Source organism: Chelonus insularis, unplaced genomic scaffold, assembly GCF_013357705.1.
Source record: "Chelonus insularis isolate UGA/USDA-ARS -01 unplaced genomic scaffold, ASM1335770v1 contig_93_pilon, whole genome shotgun sequence".
NCBI lineage: Eukaryota > Metazoa > Arthropoda > Insecta > Hymenoptera > Braconidae > Chelonus > Chelonus insularis.
In genome coordinates, this window is record NW_023276782.1 from 854295 (window position 1) to 871764 (window position 17470).

At 28.7% G+C, this 17470-nt stretch overlaps 2 protein-coding genes across 4 annotated transcripts; one reads left to right on the top strand and one right to left on the bottom strand.

Annotated features, from left to right (window-relative positions):
• The first annotated feature begins 32 nt into the window (after nt 1–32).
• Nucleotides 33–9617, top strand: mura (murashka). 2 transcript variants are annotated; one of them, XM_035092319.1, is made up of 9 exons: nt 33–577; nt 642–936; nt 5301–5715; nt 6312–6555; nt 6637–7425; nt 7660–7863; nt 7992–8275; nt 8457–8763; nt 8853–9617. In XM_035092319.1, the coding sequence occupies exons 3-9, from the start codon at nt 5492–5494 to the stop codon at nt 8925–8927; spliced, it is 2127 nt and encodes a 708-aa protein (XP_034948210.1). In that variant the 5' UTR covers nt 33–577; nt 642–936; nt 5301–5491; the 3' UTR covers nt 8928–9617. The 2 variants fall into 2 exon arrangements, with proteins under 2 accessions (XP_034948210.1, XP_034948211.1); XM_035092320.1 differs by lacking the exons at nt 33–577; nt 642–936 and adding an exon at nt 3075–3316.
• A 3316-nt stretch (nt 9618–12933) lies between these two features.
• On the bottom strand, nt 12934–16762 carry LOC118072435 (coiled-coil domain-containing protein 186). Of its 2 annotated transcripts, XM_035092309.1 has the most exons (6): nt 16300–16762; nt 13895–16192; nt 13512–13780; nt 13348–13371; nt 13082–13231; nt 12934–13009 (listed from the first exon to the last, which is right to left on the bottom strand). In XM_035092309.1, the coding sequence occupies exons 1-6, from the start codon at nt 16430–16432 to the stop codon at nt 12938–12940; spliced, it is 2946 nt and encodes a 981-aa protein (XP_034948200.1). In that variant the 5' UTR covers nt 16433–16762; the 3' UTR covers nt 12934–12937. The 2 variants fall into 2 exon arrangements, with proteins under 2 accessions (XP_034948200.1, XP_034948201.1); XM_035092310.1 differs by lacking the exon at nt 13348–13371.
• Between the last annotated feature and the right edge of the window lie 708 nt (nt 16763–17470).

Genomic DNA, 17470 nt, shown 5'->3' on the forward strand with positions numbered 1-17470 from the left:
GCCATGATTAAACTCTGTTCTGCTTCTGCTCTTCTCAGTTCATAGTGATGTTTCGCATTGTTTTTATTTTTAATTTTTTCTTTATCATCAATACAATGAAAAATATATTATAATTCGCTGAATAATTAATTAATCGTGAACAATCTGTACATAAATTACTACAATTAGTTTGATTATCGTTATTGTTGGTATTAAATTAGTGTTATGTATACAATTTAAAAAAAGTATCATTAATAATAGAAACACTAATCAAACAATCGCTAATGGATGGATCAGTATTGGTGTGGAACAAAGATTCGCATTTCATGTCAATGCTTTCAATTTCTACATAGTATTTATCGACTCATTAGCATTGGCTGACTTGAGAACTCACGTTCTAATGTCATCAAGATATATATCTACATGTACATATATGTACCAAGTTATTGAAAAAATTTATTAAAGAAATGTATTGTTGATAATGTCGTTGAGTAAACATCTATCAAACGCGTACCATCAGCTCAACTGACAGCAGGATATTCAAGTGAGAGTGAGAAGAAAAGGTTTCTGAATGTATATAAGTTGGTTAAAACTGAAAGTTGGTATTTTTTTTTTTCATTAATCTTTTCTGAATCTATTTTTTACTGATGATTTTTTTGCAGTAATCAAGGTGTTGAAATAAGAAAACGTTGAATAAAAAAACGTGATTTTAATCGAACATTTGGACTTAAAAAGATCCCACTATGGGTGGGGCCGCTACGATTCGAGCAGTTATACCAAGTGAACACAAGTGAGAGACGTAGAGAGACGCAAAACGGTCCCTCTACTTCGTGTTTTCGTTCACAAGCATTCACCAGAGAAACACAGCAATCGTAGCCATCATTGCTCTACACAACGCGGGGGTGTTTGTCTCACTTTTCAGCAACATGACGTCGCTCTGAACTTACTCATCAATTGGTACGTTACATATTTGTATTTTTATATATATCTAGATATTATAGTTGATACTATTATTATTAGTTACCTTTCTTGTGGTATAATACTTAATTTAATAATATAATTATCAGTAACATTTAATGATAATAAAAATTTAAGAAGTACAAGCTTTTACATTTACTACATTTACTGCGTTTTATTATTCATGCGCAAAGCTTTATCATTCTCTCGTTTTGATAAACTAGCTATTCTAGAATCTACATCTCCTTTGTCGCACGCGTTACGTCTCGCGCATGTCACGCTAAAGCTTTTTCTCCTCAACTCTAGTACATCTCTTTAATTATCAATACTTTAATGATATACATATACGTACACATATACATATATATTATCACTGCATCCCCTTATATCTGTTGTCTCTCATTGATGTGTTTTATTCTATTACTTGTATAAATAAATATATTTCTTACATAAAACTTCATGTACATTTATTGTGTTGTTGTTTCAATACTTAGATATTAAATTACTTTTGGATGATTAATTTTTAATTTGGGTTCACACCATCCATAGCTATTAAAAATATATTAACTATCTATAATGAAGAAGGTTAAATGGTTTTGAATTAATAAATACTTTGTATTTTTAACAATAAGTTAGTTTTTTATCATTTTTATTATTAACCAAGTCAATAAGATACGTACTAAGTTGTTGCTAAAATTGCTATGATCTTAAAAAAAGATTATTGTGCAAATATTTGTTGTAAATTTTATTTTATATTGTTTTGTTGATTTTAGTTCTTTGTGATGGATGTACTAATTATAATTATTAGCATAAATATTTAATAATTGACGGTAAATAAAGAATATAATAAATGTAAATAAAATAATTGTGATGAAAATCTACAGAGACTTTTGTAATAATTTGCTGATGATATCTTGAGTAGAAAAAGTAGAAATAACGTTTGTTTCTGTAAATGGTTTTTCCTCTCTATGAGTTTCTGTTTATTTACCTCTCATGGTATATATGATAATGAAATAGGATGTAATTGTAAAAGGATATGCTTTGAAAGGTCGTAAAATTGAGTTTTAAAATCGACCTGCCAATTAATTATTTTATTCAAAACTCTACAATAGTTCTTTTATTCTATTGGAATAATTCACGAGTCAGTTAAATTACGTAAAATTAAACAGTCACGTACCGAAACTCACTTTCCCGACAAACAATTTCAAGACGTGCACAACCAAATCGTCTTGTGGGAAACTCCATGACACAGTGAGCCTCTAACTACTGTAACGACTGTGCTGATTAATTTTTATTTTAGACTTTTTTACATTTAAATATTTAATTACATTTACACTTCAATCATTTTAAATTGAAAACAATAAATAAATGTTTTCTTTTGTCATTTTATTTAATGGAGACATTACACAAGACTTTGGTATAAATATTTTTTTTTTATTTATCGTTCATTTTGATTCCTACTGAATAGATGTTGGTCAGGGTGCTTGATTAATAATTGACAACCAATTTATTGAATTAATTCTATTGTTGTGTAATAGTCTGCTCCAATTTTTGCAACAACTTGGTACAATTTTGTATTTGTAAAAATTTGTATATAAATATTATTTTTGGTAGTTTGAAATAAAGTTAGAGAAAATGATTAGTTTTTAAAGAATACAATGACATTGTAAACTTTAAAATTTAATAAACGATCTAAAGTGGCAAATTTAGTTATTGAATATATAATAGAGTAATTGCCAAAGTTCGTGGGAACTCAAAAAATTATTTATTGGCAGTAATATTTTTTTCAAATCAATTTATAAATACAATCGCATTGTAAAAATGTCCTTTTTCCATATTCATAGTGCACGTAGTATCGAATGTAATTTTCCAATAAAATAATAAAAAAAAAAAAACAGAATAGACGAGGACATAGTTATATGAAGGTTCATGAAATAAGTCTTGAGAAAAAATTTTTTAAATGACTTGAGAGATGAAGAAAAAATGGGCCCACTCAAAGAACGAATACGCGAGTGAGTAAATCCCCTTCTTTACTGCACAATCTGGTCGTGCTGGTCGTGCATCCATACCGTCCATGTGTTTGTCCGTCCCTCTACTTTCCTAGATGTCTACTACTGTCTACGTATGTTGGGCTCTTCGGTTCAAATACGATCTACCGCCTGCTCAGTCAGTTTCAGTTTACTTTGGTCCGTCGTGCGTGGAGTGTTGGGCTATTTCGTCGATATAAGACCAAGTTATTTATTCTGTTTTCACCTTTTTTAATGTGTAAATTTCATCATATTGTGCACTTTCTTGTGTTTAACTGAGCATCTGTTTCTTTGTTACTCCAATTCCCACCTTTGGATAAAATGTTATCAACTCAGGATTATTATCCTCTACGGTAAATACTCAAAGATTTCATTATTATTTCTTTTTCTCTTCTTGCATTTATTCACAAATTATTTCTAAAGCATGTTCTTATTATTTATTCAATATTTCTGGTGATGATTGTAACCTTCACTATCAGGTTTTTTTCTAGTCAATTCAGTGGAAATTAGTTCAAGTTTCTTTCTTATCAGCTTTTTAGGAAAAATTTTTCTCAAGAAAAATTAGTCAATAAAACAATCTGTTAGACTTTCCAATTGATAGATATTTATTTAGCAGGCACTAGTGTATTATTTTTTCATCATTTCTTTTGTTAAAAGTACATAAGTTTGAAAGATAATTTTTTACATTCTTTGAAAAAAATTTTTTTTTTATTTTTCCTTTGATGCTTCGTACACATGGTTATCACAGTTGGAGCACTTATATGGTACAAAACCGTCTGATTGGAGAAATAAAGCGATACCGCGTGGGTAAAAGGCAGCAGGTGGTATCCATGCTCTTGCTTGATCTACATGAGATCATAAACCTGTATTATTCTTCAACTTAAAAAACATTTTGATAGACGGAGGGGAAGAAAAAAAACAAAGCCCTTATGATGTCTCACAGAAGTCATTTAAATTTTGAAATTTCAATTTTCCCAGGCTCCTTAAAGACGATTAGGTTGAAATATTAATGTTGGAAATGTTTACTTAAAATTTTCCCATTTATTGTATAATACTTACTTGAATTCCTTAATACTGATGATCTTGAATGAAACAAATGAAAGTAGGTAAAGGTAATGATAGGTGATCAGTGAAGGATGGATAAACTTCTTCCATTTCGAGTACATGTGTTCAAATTATACCTGATGCATATAATATAAAATATTGGAATTTTGTGGAAATACTCCAAGGAAATTCCCTTGGGTAAAATGTGTTATACCTGGGTCAGAAAGGACTATTGTTGCTTCTTAAATGTGCATGGGGATCTTTATTATTCTGGGATCCAGTCGTATGGTAAAAGATAGAAAGGAACTTATATTCCACTGAATTTCTTTTTAATCTTCTGTCTATGCTTCTTTGATACATGTGTGACTGAAGATACGGTTCAATTGTTACATTTTTTTTTCTACAATAAATAAATAAAATCTTTAGGTGAACATTCATTATGGTGATGTTGATGTTGGAACATGGATAAAAGAATTTTAAAAATCTCATTAACAAATCACATTAGAATATTATTAATGTAGAAATAAATTATGAATCATTTTTTTTTATCTTAATTTAAACCTGAAATGTATATGACAATGTCAGGTTCGCGTTTGAAAGCGACTAGCACCCGGTAAATTTGTATAGTAGGACCGTGGACGAATACCGCTGTTGGAAAGCAACGGTACGAGGCCTAAATTCCGGTCCACTTAATCGTTTTCTCGGATTTCGGTCTCACCAACTAAATCTTTCAAGCCGGTTTCCATTTTGCTATATATAATATAATATCAAGTCAGTGAACATCAAGTATTATTATTGAATTGTCACCATTTTATAGATTGCTATAATAATATTCTTTAGACCTTTTTTTATTTCTACTTTTCACTTTTATTTGCACAATCGATACATAAAGAAGAGGAAATCATTTGAGAGTGACTTTAAGAAAATAACTGAATTTTATAGGAAAATTGCTTTGATCATTATTTACTTCCACGTGCATTAATATTAAGAGATGAATTTACTAAATAATTTCGCAGAGGAAATTGGGCAAAGCGAAATAGTTGAGGTAGAAAAATATCCATAAAATTTATAAGGAATTTTTTTATTGTCTATTTATAGTCTTTAGGATATTGGCTGAATTTTAACTCTAAATAACAAACATTAAATCACACAAAATATACAACAATATATTAACATTGACAAACATATTTAAAAAAAAATAATAACAAAACAAAGAGATGTTTGATGATATAAAATAGTGAATGATGAGTCTGAATGCCCGTTTGATAATTCAGTCTATCAATGATTCGCCAGGTTGCTGTTGGCCCTCGGCAGCAGCTGAATCAGAGAATTGAGTGAGAGGGCAACGTAAGACTCAACTATAACATCGGGGTTGTTACCACGACTCCAACGATTAAGTGAGACATACCGCAGCGAATCAAGGGCCATACAGACTAGCCCTGATATATCTTAAGAATATAAGAGAGAAGTAGAGTCAGGAGAAAATGAATGGTCCGGGTAATCATCAACATCGGGGCTTAAGTATGCAGGGCCGATATAGGAACGTTGTCGGGGGAGGCTCAGCATCAGGGCCGTTGGCTCGTTCTGCACCGACCCACAGCCGTTCCAGCTGGCATTCACTCAATCAGCATTCCCAACACAACCAGCTTAACTCACAGTACAAGGAGTACCCCTATCGTCAAGGATCGTCAGCACGATATCACAATGGGTATTTCTTCCCTATCAACTCTCTGTTATAATATTATTTAAACATTTATTATATTTATTCAATTTAAATTTAATCGTCAATAATAAAAAAAAACCAACGTCATAGATCACGATCGTGTATGAATAATTGAAGCAGAAGTATCTTTTTTTTTCATTTCTGTTACTTCTTTCTATCAACTAATTATTTGTTATATTTAATATACCAATAATTGATGGTATTATTAAATATGTTGTATGGTTTACGCACGTGCACTTTTTTAAAATTGCCTTAGAATGTTTTAAATCCTTTGTGTGTTTTCTATTTCATGTTTTGAGAATGTGCCTATTAATATTATTATTATTACTATTTATATATATTCAATTTTAAAATAATACCATTTTTTTCAGGAATAATATTTTATAAAGAACAGTAATCTTTTATATAATATTTTTTTTTTTTTCTAAATTATTACTTTCTCAGCAATGAGTTTTCATCAAATATTCTTTTATTACTGTAAATAATTTTCTGAGTAAAAAGTTTTTTCAGATGCTAACATTAAGATAAATAGGGGTTCATTTAAGGCTGCAGATGAAAATAATATGACTTTGTTGTTTTAGGGATTGTCCTGGGGTTAGTACGTCCTCGGCTCCTACGGGTAAGGAGGTTTCCTATCACAGTACTCCAGGCGGGGCCAATGTAGGATACAAAGCAAGTTCTCAGCAGCACAATCTATCGTCACGTGGACCTGCACAACCTACACCCCCAACTGCATCGATACAGCCACCTTCTTCTCACTTTAGTCAGGATCAAGGTGGTCATCAGCCAAATTCACCTCCACTTAGGATCAATATTTGTGGTCAAGTAAGATGATGATGAAATAATTTAAACACAATTTTAAATATAATTATATAATTTACTTATTAGATTGTGAATTGTTTCTAGGAAAATACCATGAGAGGGCCTTTGATGAATTTAAGTCCCAACTTAAATGGCAATGGAGTGGACATAGAATATAGACGCTCATCTCAAGCCACTAATCAACTTGCTCATAGTCCTGTCCAATTGCAAACATCACCGGCATATTATAGACAAAGTAATCAAGATGATGGAAGAAAAAGTGAATCACCTTCGAGAAAACGACGAAGGATATCTCGAAATGGTTCTGTGCCTGGTTTGGAAGTTCCTGAGCCGACGTCATCAGTTCAAACACCGCCATTACATACAAATCAAGCACCATGGGAGCTAACTCAAGTGCCACAAAGGCGATCGCCACGTAATCATATGAGTACTCGTGGTAGTCCGCCAATCAGAAATCGTTATCCTCGTTATACTGATTCATTTACTCTTTCGTATCCATTTATACCTGGAATGCATAATTCTCATCCAACAATCCATAATTCTCATCACTCAATCCATGGTGGACACCACAATATTCACAACTCCCATCATAATATTCATAATTCTCATCATAGTATCCACAATTCTCATCACAACATTCATAATGGACACCAAAATCATTCTCATCATCCTGTTGGTACTGGACATCATCCTACTCAAGGATCTAACGGTCCTGTTGTTGTTGAAGTCGGCCAAGTTGGTGTATCAGGTTTAGGAGTTACTGTCAGTGGTGAACCACTTTGGCATCCGCAAGCTACTGGCTATCGTATTCCATGCCAACTTCATGGAATTTATGCTCCAACTGGTGCTCATGCATTTGCTCACTCCTGTCAGGTAAAATTATATATTTATTGAATTATTCTATTTTAATGCTAAATTGGCATCTATTACACTAAATGGACTTTCCGTTTAGCAACCTAATTGTTAAAATAAAATCTAGTAATTTGAGTCATTGATTACTCATAGGAAATAAATGTGTCACTATCATTGAGAATAAAAATTTCGTGTTATTGAAAAAAAAGTTAATTCATTTATTGAAATTAAATTAAATTTTCTTTTGTATTTTAGGTGACGCATCATCATCATCATGGGCATTATCCACCCGGACATCCAGGACACCCTGGACATAGTTTAATTAATACAACACCAAGAGGATATCCAACACCACCAGGTGGACCCGTTGCTGCTCTTCATCCACATCCTCATCCTCATCCACCACCTCCACCTGTTCATACTACTCATTATCCAGCTCACCACCAATTATCTCAACAGGTAATTATTTTATCCACTTTATTAGGGTAAAACTTCATTTATTTGAGAATTTTATGAATTACTAGCTTCAGTAATATTACATTAGTGTTTAATAACTGTTATAAAAATATATTAATATTATTTTTCAGCGAGAGGTAGAATTAGAATTAATAGACGGACCTCACCTCCATCATCGAGTGGGCAATGGTGGTCCACCACTTGCTCTACCACACTCATACTCACCTCCAGCTCTTGCTCAAGTACCAACACCACCACCACTATTTTTATCTGAAACACGCAATAATCAACTAGAACTTCTTCAGTCACGATCTCGACGTGCTGCATCTAATGTACGACGTCAACGAGCAAATAGATGGCGAGGAACACCACCTCTACCTCCTACCGGCTATCCTGGACTTTTATTACATTTCTTGTAAGTTTTTTTATACTTTTCAATCTAGTTAAAAACTGAAGAATTTTTTTTCTATCTAGTTTAACTTGTTTGAAGTTAGTAAGGTTAATGAATAATTTCAACTTTGAATGTTTAATATGGTGAATATTTAAAAATTTGAATATAAAAGATATTGTGTAATTTATTTATATTTTTTTTTCAGAGCAATGTTTAGCAATCCACCATTATCACCGTATAGTCAAGCGGAGTTATCTTCACCCGAATCTGCTGAAACAGAAAATTACGAAGCATTACTATCGCTTGCTGAAAGATTAGGTGAAGCTAAGCCTCGGGGATTAACACGGGCCGAGGTGGAGCAGTTACCTTCGTACAAATTCAACCCTGATACACATCAAGGAGATCAAACAAATTGCGTTGTTTGTATGTGCGATTTTGAACAGCCACAATCATTGAGAGTATTGCCTTGTTCACACGAATTCCACGCGAAATGTATTGATAAATGGTTAAAAGTAAGCATTATTGAATATTTTACAATTAAAAATAAAAAAATTTTTTGTTTCTAAATCATTCAATTAATTATTTTTTTATTAAATTTCAGTCAAATAGAACTTGCCCAATTTGTCGTGGAGATGCAGGGGATTACTTCGGTAATAGTGGCACAACTAATGATTGACCTAGGATTCTAAATATTCTTTAACGCTAGCAATCATCGAGATTACGGGTGCCTATTTTCCTGCTCTTGGTATGTGCTAATTCATGCGGTTTATCGATCACCATCACATCATTCCTCCGTCCGTTTTCAATCGTAAAACGTCGATTATATTTGAAAAATTCATCACCTTTGTTTAATCTCGTTTTGCATTTTTCCATTACTAGAAACAAATTTAACAAATAATTTCTTTAAAAAGTATGTTATGATATTTAGTTGAATTGAATTACAAAAAGAAAAAAAAATGGTTAATTGATTTTAGTTGTTTGTTATTTAGGAAAAAAATTTTTTTAGTTAGGAATAATAATAAATTGGTAGTTGGAATTATTTTATAAAATTCAGCTTTCAAGAACCCTGAAAAGCCCATTTTATTTTTTCCACTTGTCATTTGTACATAAATATCTACGTTCATATGATAAATACAGGTAATACTACCAAATAGGATTGTATGTTTGTGAATATGTGAATTAATTGAATGAATGTATATATGAATATCATTTATAGCTGTGAATTTTCCTCAGCATTAGTATTTCAATAATTTGCTTTGTAAACTGGATAACATTAATAATACAATACGTATTATGAATTTTATATTATTGACACTCTTAATGAGAATGCGTGACACCTTAGGCCATCTATTTTGAAGAAAAAAAAGCCGAAATAATAGAAAAAATTAATTTATTCCATTAAGAAAATAAAAAATATTTTTTTAACATTTCTATTCTTAACTTTACATTTCTAAATAATTTTATCAAGTATAATCAAAAGTAAATAATAACAAAAAGAACTCATAACGCAATTTTTATTTCACATTTATCTACCTCTAATGAAACTAAATTTGTTAATTAGCATAAATTAGTAATTTTTGTTTTATTTTTTGTACATTAAAAGTAATCATTTCAATAAAATTAGTATTAACTAATAATTTCTTTTGAATGATGGCCGCTTTGTAAAATAATGAAATTTTTTATTTTATTATTATTATTATTTTTAATTATTAAAACTGTCTACGTTGTTTCTCTTCCGGGTGCCTTTGCCATATTATTGTTAAATATGGTGACAAATATAAGTGGCATATTCAACAAATATACATGAAATAAACAAAATGTCTATACCAAAAGAATGAATAAAATACTTAGACATTAAATGGTACAAACACATATACGTAAATAAATTAATCTGGCTGATTAGGAATGTTTATTACCATTTTTTCAATTAATTGTCACTACCACTAAATAGTTGAAAATAGTTGTTGCTAATTTAATACAATAGTGATCATTAATGACCATTTAAAGTATACAATCTACATATCATTTTTTTAAACAATGGTTTTTTTCTGTTGATTAATAACAATACGTAGATTTATGTAGAAATTACAATGCAAATAATTTTATTACTAAACGTAAATGTGAAAAAAAATTAGAATTAAAAAAAATTGAAAGAAACACTGATGAGGGACAAGTATTTTCAAGCAATGAGTATTAAAAATAGTTGATTCATCTAGCAATGAATTAACTAAAAAATAATTATCATAATATTTTGTTAAACCGTGGCTGCAATTGACGATACTGTGATATATTTTCATTATGTATAAAGTTGGTTATAAATATTTGTTTTTCATTATAATTATTATAATTATTATTATAACTAAAACTAAAGAAACGAATGTGGTAAATTAGGCGATACATAACAAATATTATGATGTGCAATTGTTTAAAAAATAATTTTGATTTTTACTCAGCTTAAAAATATTTCGTCTCTCAATACCATTTTATTTAAAAACAATTCAGTGTAATTTATTAATAATAATCATTCATGATTAATATGTGTATGTAATTTTGATTAACATATTTCTACAATATTTCGCCGACTTGTTGTATTTAATTGTCTACTGAAATTTAATATGAAAAATATGTTAATTAATATAATCTCATAAAATTGATAGAAGTGCACTCTGTATTAGTATAAAATGTTATTTTTTCATAATACATAAGTATTGGCTTTACTAAGAACTTAGTGATAAAATTTTCAAAGTTACTGTGTTAAATTTTTCATATTCGCGTGATTCAAATATAATAAGAAGCTTTAAGTCGGTAATTATCGATATCCGAAAGAATTTAACAATTTTTATGTAATCTCCATGAAACTACAATTTTCAGGATATATGATCTAAGAAAGAAAAAGATCAATAGGATGTTATAAAAAAATTTTCATACGCCTACTTAATAATTAGTAATTTTTATATAGAAAATTTAGTAATACATGCTCTTCTATTTATATTTTATTTTTATGTTGATTCATATTTTTTTTTAATCCAAATGGTGCTTTTTAGTATGCCCGTAAACCAATAATAATTGTTGATTAATCTTGGTATTTGAAAAAATAACAATAACGAGTGAAATAATGTGAACATAATAAAAATGTTCACTCGAATTAAAAGAAAAATGAAAATCAAAATAATTCTAATATTGACTGTCATTCACTCTCGTCACTTAAAAGACTACTAGCCATTTTCTATCTCATCATTTTTGTAATAAGTATCATACTAAGTTATTTTTGATTAATTTTTTTTGTTAGGTTTGTTCATTATTTTTCAAACAATTGCTTACATCATACATCATAGTTATATCGCTGTTAGATTTAGTTTCAATTATTCGACAATATTTGTATCTGTAAATTTGATTGGAAAACAATTAAATACAAGATCTTTCTTTACTTAGATTGTAAGATATGTAATCAATTCGTTTTTTTTTTTTTGTAATAATTAGTATTGTTATAACATTTAACATTAGTGTAATATAATCATCATTGTAATTATTATTATTTTTTATAATAATTAATGCTTTATTTTATTATAATTGTTATTGTCACACTCATAAAATGAAATTATTAAAAAAATTGATTATTCATAAAAAAAATCAGTATATTTTCTTTAGTTTTGTGATAAAAAAAAATACTTAACAATATTCTTTTGAACGTGATTCAATAATTTCCAAATTATAATATCTAGATATTTAAACATAAATGTAACGATGCCAAACAATATTTTATTAATCTCATTGTTCATTTCTTTTTTTTATTGTCAATAATTGATCATTATACCTAATCCTATTTATGAAACGGTAATGACATGCTCTTTCAATGTTTCATCCCAAAAAGATTAAATAAAACTTGCGTATAATTCATATGATTGCTAAAAGAACATCATTTACATAGCATTCAAATACAGCTAATGATGATAAATTATTTACGGTGAAGGATTAATCAAAGATGATAAAAGTAATGAAACAAATAATATTGATACTGATAATAAAATAGTTTGATAAGAAAAAAAGAATAGGATTATAGCTAAAAGTGCTTTTCACAAAATGTTTAATAAAATAGGAAAAAAAAAAGATGAATAATAAAATTTTTAATTATGAATGTGTGTATGTGTAAAAGTGTAAATGTATATTAAAAGCAGTGTACAAAAAGCAATATCTTCATATAGTTGTTAGAAAATTAAAGATGTCATATGATTATATGCTCATGATTAAAATAAAATAAAAAATGCATCAGCAACGAATTATCAAATATTTTATCGCAGTAATCAATTTTTATTACTTTAAATTTCCTTCTAGAAATATTGTTTTCATATTAAAAATTGAATAGGTTCTGTTGAATAGAAGAATAACAATTTTACTTCATAAAAGTAAGTTCACATAAATTATTTATTATTTTTCAATATACATGTTTTATCAATATTATTTTGGTACTTATATGTCCATTGATGACTATTGTTATATATACATATGCTACTGATTTTGGAAATTTTTATATTTTCGAGTTTTAGAATAAAATAAACATTTATGCATAAAATAAAAAAAAACAATAACAAAAAATTTATAAGTTACTGGATAATTGTTTAGTATTTAAAATTATGATAGATACCCGTGAAAATTAAAATAAATTTCAATGAATATTTTTTATCTTTATCATTTCGTTGTCTTTTGTTGGTTTTGGATCGTTAACCTGGCAATTTCTTCACCAAGAGTATCAATATTATCCTGTCGAATAAATTATTGTAGTTAATAGAATCAAATATAAAAAAATTATCTCTATAGCTGAAGATAAAATACCTTTAAAGTAATATTTTTCAGCAAAGCATCTTCTAAAACTGTTTGAAGCTTTTGATTTATTTCCAAGGATAATTCAAGCGTCATGTTATCATCAGACACTCGTTGGTGATATACTGAAGCCATAATTCCTCCATGTTTTATCAATTCAGCCTAATAGAGAAAATGATAAATGATAATTTGCCAATAAATAATTATCCATTAACAATAATAAATAACTAGAAAACTTAAAAAAAAAATCATTTTCTTCTATGCATTGATTTACTTACAGCATCTCGATGACTCTTCAAATTCTTTTGTTAGCAATAACAAAAATAAGTATTGTATATTATTAATTAATAGAGTGATATTAGTAATTAAGGAGCTTATTTTTAGATTAATTATTACACTACTTCTACTACTAAAGAGTTTTAGAAAAAAAAAGATAGATTACCTTATATTTATCTCTTTCATTGCTTCCCATCGCATCGAAATTTTCGGTCAATATATAGTTTTGAATAATTTTTGTTTTTTTTTGCAACTCTGCAACCAATGCTCTTGTATGTTCCTCTAAAAAGTCCAATTTTTCCGCGCGTTTAACATTGGTGCGTTGCAGTTTTATTATTCTATCTATCAAAGCATTTTTATCAAGATTGTTGTAGGATAATATTTCATTGTTTCCTATAGTATCAAATGATGGAGTACCATTCTGCGATACGTTTTCTATAACAAATTAAATTAATTAATTAAAAACATTATCACGCGATATTTTCAACATACAATATTTATATACATATAAAAAAATGATAAATTGAATTAAAAATCATTTAATATTACCAGCATTAAGTGATGTACTCGACGCTGCTCTAGAAATACCGTCACCTTGAGTACTCAATGCGTTAGAAGATTTGGCTTCAAATGCTTCAAGTTTTTTACGTAGTTGCTGTAACTCTCGGGTCAATTCTTTTATAGACATCTGATGTTTCCGTTTTAAGACAGTATTTTCTCCTCGACTATCTTCAAGCATTTGCGTAAGATTTTGAGCTAACTGTGTTTGCTCTGCAACATGTCTAGCTAAAATTTCGCACTCTTCAATCCTTTTATTTTTCTCTGCTGTCAAATTATCTTGAAGTGTCTTCACTTTGGCCTTCAATTGAACTATGGTTTCATGCAATGGGCCCTGTTCCACTTGAAGTTGATTAGCTTTTGCTTCAATGGCAGAAAATTCTGATTGTAGTTGAACATTTTTATCTGTTAATTTTTGAGTAAATTCTAACATATTTGACTCTCTTTGTAAACAACATTCCATATCTACTTGCAATTCTTTATTCGCTGATTTCAATTTATTTAATTCAGCTTGAGTTGCAACAAGACATTCTTCTTTATTGATTAATTCTAATTTTAATTTGTTTAAATTACAAAGCTTCTCAGTTAATTCAATTATTTCCTTTTGTCTTTGATCCGAAATAGCCTTCAAATTACTGATATTATTTTCATAATCAAGTTTATTTTTTTCTAGCTCTTCAATTTTTAGACTTAAAGTATTATTCTCTTCCATTAGAATATGTTGTCGATTTTTTAACGTTTCAACTTCTTTGACTAATTGTAATCTTAACATTTCTTTATCTTCAGTTACATGCCGTTCTAAAATAAGCTGTGCATGCTGCTCCTTCAGTTGGTGGTCTAAAGTTACAGCTTTGTTTTCTTCTGATTGTTGGAATTTCTTTATAGTATCATGAGACTCTTTTCGAATTCTTTCAAACTCTTCTTTCATTTGATTTATTTGAATCAAAGCTTTGTCTAATTTTTCATGAGTTTCCTTGTGCATTTCCATTTCACTTTTTAATTTTGTCTGAGTCCACTTGAGCTTAACTTCTCTAACATCTATATCTTCTTTCAATTTATCAACTTCTTTTTGTAATTCCAATAACTCTTTACTTCTCGCATCAAGTATGTTACTAATTCTTATACGTTCATTATGAGCATGTTTCCACTTACATTCAAGCATTTCATAATCTCTAGCTAAATCCTTTATTTTCTTTTCTGCCAGATTTTTAGCTTTCTGATTGTCCAATAATTGTTTCTCACTTCCTACATATTTCATTACCATACTTTCTTTTTCCCTATTAGCCATAGCTAATTCTTTTTGCATTTCATCCTGATGTGTTAGTGCAGTTCGTAACTCATTTGTAAGTCTTTCTATCGTCTTTTCACGATCATCAATATTACTTACCTCTTCTTCACCATTATTCACCTTAGACGTACAGCTTTCCAATCGTTTTACTTTTACCTCCAACATCAATTTTTCGTCTCGCATACGTTTATATTCTTTTAACAATTCTGTATAATCCATATTCAAAATTTCGTCCGTTGTTTGCTTTGTTAAATCAACTTCATCAATTGGCTTGATTTTATCTTCATGAATTATTTGAGAAAAAACTTTATCTTTACTATTTAAATTATCTTTATCGTTTTCAATACTGTTCGTAATTTCAGTATTCAATAATTTCTTATTTATATCATTTGATTCATTAATACTACCATTTTCCATGTTGTGATGCTGTTCATGTTGAGCTATTTGATTCTTTTCATTCATATTAACACTTGATCTCATTGGGTTAGATTCTTGAACTTTTTCTTCTGAACTTTTCATTGAGTTTGCTGTAACTGTGTATTCTAGTCTCTTTTTATCGTTTAAATCATTTCGTACAACTAAATACTGTGGTAATAAAGTTCTTTCCATGATGTTTGTAGACTTTTCAGTGATAAGATTAAATAAATGTTTGCTTTTATTTATAAAAGGTGTACTAGACTGTATTAAATTAATCGAATTTGATGGCAGCGAAAATTTGACAAATTTATTTTGGTCATTTAATGTTGGCTGTTCAAAAATTTTATTTTGTTCTTGGCCATTACTGACAGATGACTCTATCGAATTATTTACAGCAGGCAAATTTGCCATTGTTTTATAATCAGTAGAGGTATCCATACTGGAAGATTCTAATGTAATACTTGGTTTTATCACTAGTTGCATTGTATTTTGATTAAAGTTTTCTTCAACCAAAGGCGAAACATTGCTTTCTATTGCTTGGCAAGTTTTTAAGGCAGCAACATCCATTTTTTCAGTAAAATCATCTGTAAACATCATCAATAAATTTAATAGATCAATATTTTTAAAAATTATTTTTTTCCGGTGAATGTAGTTAAAATTAATTATAAAAAATCTAGTAAAATATTCATACCTATGTTTGATGATTTAATGTTGCAATTAACATTGTCATTAGTAGGCAATAGTCCTTTGGACATGTCAGGACACGATGTTGATACAATATTGTCAATCATATGACATGTATTACTATCCATTTCTATGTTCATTAATTTTAATAACTATGTATCAAAATTATTAAAGCTGTTCTGCATTCTTGATAAAGCTTAGATATAATACTTGTAAGAATTCTTGACTATTTTATTAACATCATTTCCAAGAATACATTAGTACACAGTTCAATAATATGCTTGGAAGAATATCATAGGAAATTTCAATCATTTATTTGTTTACTTATCACTATAATTTTTTAGTAAATTTTTTTATCTAGGATATCATACGCAAAATAACTTATTATCAGCTGTTATAATTACAGCGATATATTTACAATTTTCCATCGTTTACGTCAGTTATAACACTACTGTCACACTTTCAACCATTTTTCTTAATTCTCTATTGTCTGTCTCTTTCTAATCGACCTCTTTGTTTAAAAAATGTCAATAATGGTGGCGAATAAACTTTCTGACTTACCGGCAAAAAATAAGTTATCGACCGAGCGGAACTTCATTCCGCGAATTGACCGCGTCGGTTTGCATTTCCAAGAAAACTTCGACCGTTCAATTATTTTAAGTTTTCGACAAAGTGTTTTTGTTGTTACATGATAAAAAATTATAAATTTCTCTTTTAAATTATTAATAACTATTTATTGTAATGTTTTATATAATATTAATTTATATAATTCTATAATCTTTGCGATTAAATAATCAAAATAGTAACAATTATTATATTGTTTTTGAAAATAAAATACGTAATAATTTTGCGGACGAAGAAATAAATGTGGTTACTTGTTTAGAAGTGAGTGATGTATTTTTATTGATAGTGATTTGTGAATAATAATAAAAAAAAGTGTACAGAAACTTTTGAAGTGCAATGTGGGATTAAATTTAAAACTTAATGTAACATAAATTAAAAAACTAAATTAAAAGTTACTTGGATTACTTGCATTCTTCAAGAAACAAAATAGCAATTGGTAAGTGAAGGCACAAAATTTCATAACTTTTAGTTACCATCTATCATGATTATTTTTCCTAATTTTACATACGAAAATTATGCTGTTTTATTTTATTATGCAATCGTGAGTATAAAAA

Excerpts from the sequence above, each read along its gene's own strand:
- mura (XM_035092319.1), top strand. The coding sequence starts at position 5,492 with ATGAATGGTCCGGGTAATCATCAACATCGGGGCTTAAGTATGCAGGGC. Across the intron at positions 7,426-7,659 it reads CATTTGCTCACTCCTGTCAG|GTGACGCATCATCATCATCA; the intron begins GTAAAATTATAT and ends TTTGTATTTTAG. Across the intron at positions 8,276-8,456 it reads GGACTTTTATTACATTTCTT|AGCAATGTTTAGCAATCCAC; the intron begins GTAAGTTTTTTT and ends TTTTTTTTTCAG.
- LOC118072435 (XM_035092309.1), bottom strand. The coding sequence starts at position 16,432 with ATGAACATAGAAATGGATAGTAATACATGTCATATGATTGACAATATT. Across the intron at positions 16,193-16,299 it reads CATTAAATCATCAAACATAG|ATGATTTTACTGAAAAAATG; the intron begins GTATGAATATTT and ends TGATGTTTACAG. Across the intron at positions 13,010-13,081 it reads TGAAAAATATTACTTTAAAG|GATAATATTGATACTCTTGG; the intron begins GTATTTTATCTT and ends TTTATTCGACAG.